Source organism: Archocentrus centrarchus, chromosome 10, assembly GCF_007364275.1.
Source record: "Archocentrus centrarchus isolate MPI-CPG fArcCen1 chromosome 10, fArcCen1, whole genome shotgun sequence".
Lineage (NCBI taxonomy): Eukaryota > Metazoa > Chordata > Actinopteri > Cichliformes > Cichlidae > Archocentrus > Archocentrus centrarchus.
The window spans coordinates 30,035,039-30,045,106 of record NC_044355.1 but is presented as its reverse complement, the minus strand read 5'-3'; the positions used below and the strand labels follow the sequence as shown (position 1 = coordinate 30,045,106).

The 10,068-nt window shown below is 41.9% G+C and overlaps 1 protein-coding gene across 1 annotated transcript; it reads right to left on the bottom strand.

The window, feature by feature from the left end:
* Positions 1-3,332: 3,332 nt before the first annotated feature.
* slitrk2 (SLIT and NTRK-like family, member 2) lies at positions 3,333-7,562 on the bottom strand. The gene has a single exon (XM_030740237.1). The coding sequence runs from the start codon at positions 6,700-6,702 to the stop codon at positions 4,009-4,011; it is 2,694 nt and encodes an 897-aa protein (XP_030596097.1). The 5' UTR covers positions 6,703-7,562; the 3' UTR covers positions 3,333-4,008.
* Positions 7,563-10,068: the final 2,506 nt, after the last annotated feature.

Sequence of the window (10,068 nt, the reverse complement as noted above, 5' to 3'; positions counted from 1 at the left end):
ACCATGCAGAGACCACCACAAAGGCTCAAAGCAGCAAATGTAACCCGTACACATGCAATATGCATGACTCTCCCAATGCCTTTAAGCTTAAGCAGACCTATTTTTAAGGAAGGATTTCTAGCTAAATTAAAACAAAGTTAGATTAAAGCAAAAAAAAAGCAAAAAAAAAAAAGCACAACAGCTTTAAGAAACTGGAGTGAAAACTCACTCATCTCCTTGGCATGAGACTCTGCAGGTCCCAGCCGTCAGATTGGAACGAGGCCCTGTTACCAACAACATTTCAGCACCCTGGACAGCAACACAATAGCCTAGAGTTATCCAGAAGCGGCAGGAAAACAAGGACAAAAGACAGAGGACGAGGTGAAGGAGGGCAGCAGGCCAGGGACATACAAAAGGAAGAAGTGAGGGAAGAGAGGAATTCGGCCGCTGGGGGGCCATTCACACAGAATACAAAGAGCCAATGTCAACCTGGGTTGAAGGACAGAAAACGGAATTAGCATTAGAGCAGCCTGCAGAGTTCATCCACGTCGCACGCTCAGGAACGAGAGGAGGACAGGCCAGAAAATGCACAGGGGAAAGACACAAACAGCAGTCGTATTCCAACAGCAGATTGCTGTCATGAAAAATCAGACCTCTTAATGCTGTGCAACACATTCTTTTACTGTTCCTCAAAATGGGAACAGTTCTGCTCAATGCAAAGTCCACGGAGCAGTGTTCTGAGTCCAGACAGCTGGCATAAAATGTGGAGGAATGCTGTCAGCCTTCTACATACCGCAGCCTACCCTCTATTTTCAGCATAGGCAAATTTCCTTTTATTGCTTACCCACAAGGGGCTACCCACTAAATCTAACTGCTACATCAATGACAATTCTTCTCCTGCAAGATTAGAATGCTCAAGAAGAAGCAGTTGTTTAAAAAAAATGCCAGAGAGGTATGCAGCTCTTTACATACCTCTCTGGTTTCTTTTGTGACAGTACAATCAGTGCTATGAGTTATTCTGAAACATCCTTGACCCTGCTGAAGAAAATACCGACCCTTGTACTGACCCACACTGAGGATGGATTTTCAAGAAAATGTTGAAAGGCTGAGTCAGCCAGGAAGAAGAACCCACCCAGCAAAACCTCCTTGAAATGAAGTTGAAAAGGCAAATTTGCCAGAAACTAAAAGTCATTGATCTCTGGCTAACCTCTTCACATCCACATGAACGCTAGTGACCTGCTGAGGGCTGGAGTTGGTTCACATACATTTGCTCATATGGAAGTTTCATCTGCTTGATATACTCAAATGCAAATCTTATAACAAAAGAACTCTAAGGCCAAAAGGTATGTAAAAGATAACATCTTCTAGTTTCTGAAACTACGCTTGCTTCTAAATTGACAAAAATGCAGCCAAACTCTGACTGTAACCCTGAGCGGTTCGTCGGCCACCAGGTGGATGTTAAGAGGCTCTAAAGTGAAAGGTGAAAAGAAGTCCAGAAAAAGAAATCTATATTGAGTCAGAAAGCACACTCATCTTCCTCCACATTTCTGCAAACTCCGTAGGTGATCAGCAAATTTGAACTGCGACTCTACCCACCAAGCCCCCGAAGTACATAGAAGTACATGAATGTTGTTTTATGGGCCAAATCTGGTCAGCCAGTCATGATGTCTAAAAAAGCATCCCTGTATCTAAATTTGGTTGAAAAGTAAAAGCTGAAAATTCAACTCTTCAGGACTTTGGAAAGACTAAATAAATAAAAACTATAGTTGGTTCAAAACTGACTGTCGTATAGATCACATGCTGGTGTTTCAAAAATGCCAGCACATGTCTACAAGTACACAAACTAATACTATTAAGGCCATTTTTTTTTCATATAAAAGCTTATTATACAAATATTATACAAATATATATTACGTTTTGGCTGTTATGAACAAATCTCCAAATGAAACACATAATGCAGCACATTATTACCATTAGAGGCATAATTTACTCGTAGATAAAGTTAACAATTTTTTTAATAAAAAAAAAATTAGTTCTTAGTACTGGTCTGTGTACCTGGTTTGGATGTTGTGTAGCTGTCTAATGACAGCGATCGCACAGAAAAAGTAAGTAAATTCAAATGCTGTGTTACAAAAACAGACACCTTTTTTGTGTATTTTTGAAACAACGTCTAGGTGTGATCTACACATCTGAGCCATCACGTTTAAAGCTGATTTAACCCAATTTTATGTGGTACGTGGTATTAGCTGTGTCCGTAGTACACAGCTAATTTAACTAGGCACCATTTATTTTTGAAGCTCCAATCAACAGAAAACTTCTCCACAGATACAATTCAAGATTGAAATCATTGAAATGATGACGTTTCCCCTTTCAGTCAAATTCAGGTTGTAATCCTGAACTCAACCCAGTGTTCTAGAGAAAAAATAAATAAAAACATCTACATGTGCCAGAATGCTTATTTTGTGCCCCTGAATGTGAAGACTGAGAAAAAAATTCAAAAGCCAAAAATATTTATTCTGATAGCACATGGTAAGGATTTAGGGGTACTTGGATCCCAGAAGGTTGCCGTTTCCTATTTATATAGACTGTATTAAAAAAAAAAGAGTCAGTACAGTCTGAGAGATCCTTTGACATGATTAGCCAGCGTTCCTCTTCAATACATCTATAGACTCCTCAGACAGCCAGCAAACGTGAACCCAGACCCTACACACTAAGAAACATATGTAAACACGTGTTTCTTTGTGTGCAGGGTCTAGTCAGTTGGCCATGGCCTTAAAAAATTTTTTTAAAAATAAAATTCTGATAAAGTACTTAGAAGTACTTAGATATGACTTGCCAGTTTTCTGCAACTCCTCTATAAACTGCTTAGACAATCAGATGACTGAGCAGATTTATCCCAGAAACCAACATTCATGGATGTCTGTTGCTTGGTAGGAAAGCAGTGGATATCATTCAGCTGCAGGAAAAAAAAAAGAAAAAGAAAAAAAGAAATCTCGTCAATCATTAGAGGGCCCATCACATTTCATTAGAGCGAGTGAGTGAGAGAGGAGGAGGAGGAGCTGCAGGCAGGCTCTATTTTCATTTTCTCTGGCTTCAACCACACACGCAGCAGTCAGCACAGCATACTGCCACATCCCAAAATAATCATGCACAGTGGAAACAAAATTCACTCCCAGCTCAGGATCTTGACAAAGTGCTTCAGTGAAAATTTAATTGCGCTCTTTTGCCGCACTGTATTGCTCCCCTATAGCATACAATGTTCTCTAGAAGTTGTACATCTCCAAAGACACAAATCAAAATAATATGGTCTTCCCTGTCGAGAACCAAGATATCATTTCACACCCAGTCTTGAGTTCATTTTTTTCTTCAATTTTTTCTTTTTAAACGGACAAATAAATCTTCTATTTTACATAAAGATTTCTTTAAAATACAGCACTTTGAAAAAAAAAAAAAGGACATTTCCATTTTGCAGAGAGCATCATTGCTAAAATAGTTGAGTGCAAAGGCACTTTCTGGAATAAGTATAGTAAGATTTTGCCATTTGTTGGGTTTCGAAAAGGTTTTCTTTTATGGTTTTTAACACTCACCATTTATCTGTGTAGGCTAAATATGTACAGGAATGTCAATCCTCTTCTACAAAGAATAACTCTTTTTCTGTTTGTCACAGGGAAAATAAAATACACTTTTGTACACAGTCCTGCCCAATTTAGATACCTGCTGTCATCAAAGTCTCTTTTTTAAATTTTCCCTTTTCCAAAAATGAAGAAATAATTTATACCTTCCAGGAGAAAAAAAAATAGACCTGCATAATAATATACTTCTTATATTCCTTTTATACATCTTGGAAAGAAAAAAAAAGAAGAAAAGCAAGAGAGAGAAAAAAAGATCATCAGAGGCTTCTGTTCACTTCCAGTCTTTTGTGTAGGATTGAACACAGATAGATAAGATAGATATATAGAGAGGGCTATTATTACAGTAACTGCGTGATTCTTATGAATGCTGCACATGAATGCGGCCATTGTCGCTATCTTACAGCTGGCTCATGGCAGTTTGTTTCTCCAGAACCTCCAGGTAGTCTGGTTCTGTTTTTAGCTTCCCAGGGAGAAGGAGCGGGTGCTCATTTTTGGAAGGGTGCTCGGACCCAAAGTATTTCCTCGGAGTGCCATACAACACAGTTTTGTTCACCCTGTCCTGGTTGCTGATGTGCCTCCTTACTGTAGCAGCCTCATAGGGGGGCACGATGCAAGGTCTCTTAGGCAGAGTGCAAAAGTTGTAAGTGAATGGAGGGGGACCTGCTGCTGTGGGGAGCTCTTTGTTGGGCCTCTCCCCTAAGTTTTGATACAACATCTCAGGAGGCTCCGGGGTGGCCAAGCCACATGACGTTGGAGATTTATCCATAAAATCCACTGTGCTGATGGTGTAGGGCGCTGGGCTGCGGGTAAGGATGTCATCCTTCTTTGTATCCAGGGGCCCAAAGCTGAGGTCCTTCAGGTTGCGGTAATATGCCACCTGCTCACCATCCTTCTGCATATAAATGGGGTTTTGGCACATGGAGCCCACGGGTGGGGGGATGTAGTTATAAACGTGGCTTTCAGAGCTTTTGTCTTGGGTTGGTTCGGGGGTGTAGGAGCCATATTGCACTTGGAAAGAGTTGAGATCTAAGTTGTTGGCACCTGTGGGGATGTGTTCGACCCCTTTGCGGCGTTTTAAAACAAAAACAAAGAGGCCAGCGCCAAAGCAGACGGACAAGATGAAAACAACAAGGAGCCCAAGGATTAGGACTGAAAGGGGGACCTCGGGGTGTAACTCGGGGGTGTGGAGATGGGATTCAGTGGGGCTGACTGAGCTGAAAGAAGAAGAGGGGGAAGAAGAGGGAGGAGAAGGAGAGGAAGACGGGGTGGGGGCTTCAGTGCGAGGACTTATTAATGTAGGCGCTTTTGTAGGGGGTGCATGTTGCAGTGGGGGCACCTCACTGGGCTCTGGGCAGATGGCTTCATTGCGAAGCGAGCGCAGCAGGCGCCCCGCATGCTTAGAGGGGGAATCACAGGTGATTTCATTCACCACCACGCTGGTACTGGACAGCTCCATCCAGTTTTTGAGTGCGACAATGTCACAGGTGCAGTCCCAGGGGTTCTCCTGGAGGTCAATCTGAATGAATGCTGACAGCTGGTCTAAAACGCCTCGAACCGGAAGGTAGGAGAAATGATTATTCCTCAGGTTGAGTCTTGTTAGCATGGTGCCCCCAAACACATTGTCAGGGAGTGAGCGTAACAGGTTGTTGTTGAGAAACAGCAGCTGAAGGTTGTGCAGTGAATTAAATGTTTGTGGTAAAATTTCTTTGATGATGTTGTATTCCAAATAGAGATACTGGAGCGATTGCAGGCCAGCGAAGAGAGACTGAGAGAGTGATTCAATGTAATTCCCATTCAGATAAAGCCGTCTGAGGTTTGTCAGATTCTCGAACGCACCTTCTTGAATCACTGCAATCCTGTTATTCCCTAAATGGAGCAGCTCCAGCGAACTGTACTCAGTCAGATCAGTTCTGTAAATCACTTGTAAGTAGTTACCAGTCAGGTGGAGTTTCTTTGGGTAGGAGGGCTTGGGGTTCAGCTCGGTAATGTTATGCAACTTCCGCTCTTGGCAGTTAATGTTCAGTCCACTGTCAGGGTTTTGTGACGTGCAAACGCACACGCTGGGACACAGCATGGGCACAGGGGAGCGTGTTTGGTAAACCATTATAGGCCCAAAGACGTGTTTGTCCTTTGAGTGGCGAGGGGTGGGCCTGTAGCGCATTTTGGGTGGGCGGGAAGCCTTCGGAGCTCGAGTGGGGGTGATAATGCCAGGGTGGTAGGTTGGGGCCAGGGCCCCTTGAAAATGAGAGTCAGAGGGTGGGTGAACACGCTCCCCTGCGTTCCTGCGTGGGCATAGATCTTGCTTTATGAGCTGTGTGATGTCTTTGCCATGCAGCCTGAATGGCGTCTCGCACACTATGTCCCCCACAAACACAGAGATGGTGTCCAGCCAGGATTTGAGCGGGATTAGATCACAGGTGCAGTTCCATGGGTTCTCCTCCAGCTGAATCTCCATGATGCCGCCTATGTGCTCCAGGACACCGGCAAATGGTAGCATCTTGAGTCGGTTACCACGTAAATCCAAGTGCGTGAGGAGCACAAAGCGGAAGATATTAGGAGGCAGAGACAAAAGCAAGTTGTCATTGAGGATCAACACTTTGAGCTTATTCAGCTTACTGAAAGCACCCGGCTCTATGGCACTGATATAATTATAATCTGCCTGTAAATACTCCAAACTCTCAAGCCCTGCAAAGGTGTCCTCTTTAATCACCTCCAGGTTGTTGTTGTTCAAGTGGAGCCGTTTCAGGAAGCGGAGCCCGTTGAAAGCGCCCGTTCGGATCTCCTGCAAGCCGTTATTCCCCAGATGCAGTGAGGTGACATTGCTGTAATTGACAAACTCATTTGCGCTGAGCCGTGACAGGAAGTTTCCGTTTAAAAAAAGCTGGGAGATTTTATTCGGAGGCGCCTGAAACTGACTGACGGTGGTAAATCCTTTATTCTCGCAGTTGATGTTCAGTATGTTCTCTCGCTCCTCACAGGCGCAGCGTGTCTTGCAGATATCTTTGGAAGCTGAAGTTTTGCGGCTTTCCGTTTCGGACGGTGACAGGCTGGTGACCGTGAGGACGCTCAGAAAGAGGACGCCGCTCAGCATTTTTACAGCCAAAAAAGGTCGCTGAAATATAGATCCGGCATTTAACTTTGCCGCACGAGCCTTGGCTGGAAGATATGGGGGTGAAAAAAAAAAAAAAAGAACCGAAGGAGTGAGTCCTCACAGTAGGGAGAGAGGGGAGAAAGCAGGAGGTAGAGGCGCTCACACAGACACAAACACACGCTCATACAAGCACACAGGCGCGCAGAAAAAACGGCGCACCTCCGTTATTTGGTGTAAAAACGGGACCATGACGCACAGGGGATCCGCAAATCTCTCCATTGACCTTCACTTTGAATTCCAAAAATTTGAAAATTCCTCACAAAAATAATCAATCGTTTAAAAGAAAAAAACACAAACCACCGCAAATCACCGGGATCCTGCGTGTTGGGTGAACTTGGCACATTGTCAGAGGCAGAGGAGGAAAAAAAAAGCCGCTTACTGCAACCCCCTTTTTTCCTTTAAGAGAGCATCGATTTATTCAGCGGCTTCACGCAGATCAGCGGCAGCTGCAGCCAAATATTCAAAAAGAGACAGTGGGTGCGAAACGCTCCGTCTCTTGCACTCCACACAGTAGAAGCGCTTCATTATAGTCCAGGCAGAAAGAAATCACTTAAAAAAAATCCAGAAATAATGCGCAAAGACGCACCATGACGCACGGCTGGCTTTCCTTATGGCCTTCTTTCTTTCTTTCTTTCTTTCTTTTTAAACCAAAGAGCGGGGTAAAAGTGAATTCGAAGAAAAAGAAAAGGAGAAAAAGTGGCGCAGTGATAGTAAGACAACTAGAGGAGATAAATGTTCCTGGAGCTGAGGCATAACTACAGCCTGTGCTGTCCTCCTCCTCCTCCGCTCCGCACACTGAGAGCAGCACTGAGCGTCTGCTGCTGCTGCTGCCCGACTGCGTTCGTGTGTGTTTGAGAGAGAGAGGAAGGAGCCCAGGGGCCGTTACGTCACCGACACAGTCAACACACACACACACACACACACACACACACACACACACACACACGCACGCACGCACACAGGCTCTTGAAAGAGACAGAAACCAGTAGCCTGCAAAATGATACGTTTCTTCTCTCATTGACTCCAACCAAATAAAAATAAATTGTGCCAAATTGAATGAATTTCTCTGCAAATGAAGGGAAAGTTTTAGTTAAATAAGGGTGTCATTATAAGCTTATCAGTATGTGTGTGTGTGTTTGTGTGTGTGTGTGTGTGTGTGTGTGTGCGTGTGCGTGTGTGGTTTTAGAAATGGGGGTCTGCTTTCTGAAGTTCAAAATGAATTTTCAAACTGGAAGCTGATTTACAACGTTAATCACAAACCATTTTAACAATTTTCAGTTCATGTTTAACCCCACGCCAGCAAATAACAATGCAATGAATCTACAAAACTGTATGCCACATTAAAATCAAATACAATAATACAGAAACTGCGCTACATAAATCATTTTTGCTGCACTCTGGAAGTTGTTTGTGAGAAACTGCGTTTGCACTTTTCTTTTTGAATATATGTACATATGTTACTCATGACACCACTAGGAGGCAGGAAAGGCCTCTTTACAACCTCTACGTGTCTTATTATTGTCTCACTATCACTTTTCTTTTGTCTTCATCTGTCGCTCTCACATTCACACACCCCTGTAGTGTATGGACATGCCATTAATATCAGGAAGAATTAAACTCATGCAGATAAAAAGTGAAGCACTGTTTTAAATAATGGAGTCCTTTAGATATTAATCCTAGTACATCCTATTTACCAGTGTGTTACTGCATATTTTTACACTCCTCAAGCCTCTATGCACTTTAATGTCTGAAAAGTGCTAAATTAATGGTGGTCTACTAGACTGCATTATATCGGTTTTTGAGTGCAACCACTAGTATTCTGAGCACCCCGTTGGCATATATGAAAACCTAATGTGTAGAAGCTTTGTAATTTTTCTCATAGCGTAAATATTCCAGAAATCTTATGGCAGCCGCATCCTCATTCAGGAGCTGCTGCTCCTCCACATTCAAAGGAGACAGTTGAGGTGGTTCGAGCATGTCCTACCAGGTGGAGGAAGAAAACGGTTGGGTGGATGGAATAATAAGAATTGTACAATTAAATTATTTTAACCCTGTGACTGTATTTGCCCTTTTGTCTGGAAAAAAATCCTGTGAAAAAAACTTAAAACAATGTTTATTCAAATTATTTTTCATTAGACTTGTTAATTCACTTTCTGTTTATTTTTTACTTTATTGATATTTCAGATATTGTCACCCTCTTAAAATAATGGCAAAAATAAATCTTTCGATCAAAAATGACTTAGGCCATTTTTTTAAGTGTGACGATATTTAAAAATAACAAGGAAATTCTGTAAACATGTGTAGGAAAAATTATGTTAAATTACAGATTTTTTACAGTGTTTATATATAGCACTTTAGGCTACAAGGCATATTTTTCATATACATTCATACAGCATTTATTCTAAATACTGCAGTTACTCTCTCTCTCTCTCTCTCTCTCTCTCTCTCTCTCTCTCTCTCTCTATATATATATATATATATATATATATATATATATATATATATATATATATATATATATATATATATATTCATGGCCAATTTAAAATCACCAGTTAAGCTAATATCCCTGCATTTGGTCTGTGGGAGGAAGCTATGGTGCAGGGAGAAAACCCAAGCAGGCACAGGGAGAACAAGCAAATTCTGCACAGAAAAGCCCCAGCTAGGATTTGAACCAGAATTTTTTAATAATTGACCCTTTCAAAAAAGTTCAATATACGATTTATTTTATTTATTTATTTTTTTACAAATGTCTGTCCTTGGAAATGGACAGACATTTATATAGAACATTTCAAAACTTCAGCTAACTTAGAATGACCAGTTAACCCAGTGCTTCTCAATTATTTTCTGTTACGCCCCCCCTAGCAAGAAGAAAACTATTCGCGCCCCCCACTCCCCACTGTGACTATCCATCTCTGCATAACATTTTATCCTTATTAACATTAAAGAAAAAAAGAAAGACATATGGTCAAACTTACAAAGAATAACTTTATTAAATCGTGTTTTAAGTCTGCAACAGAAAAGATTTTAAGTGCATCATTGCCTGAAATTAAAAATAAATAAATCCTTGTTTAAACTGTAAACATGTTTGACCAACTAGACACAGCAAACACACCGGTCTTTCCTCTTCTCCAACTGTAGTGACAGTGAAGCCAAGCGCTAAATACGCTTCGTCGTATTTCCTCGTCTTAGCTTTCGGGTGACTTTCTTTTGTCTCATTATCTTTGTCTTTCTCCGCTTTTCTTTTCATCCCTGTTAAAAACTTTTTCATGTTGGGGGTTGTTATGTTGAATAACGGAGGCTATA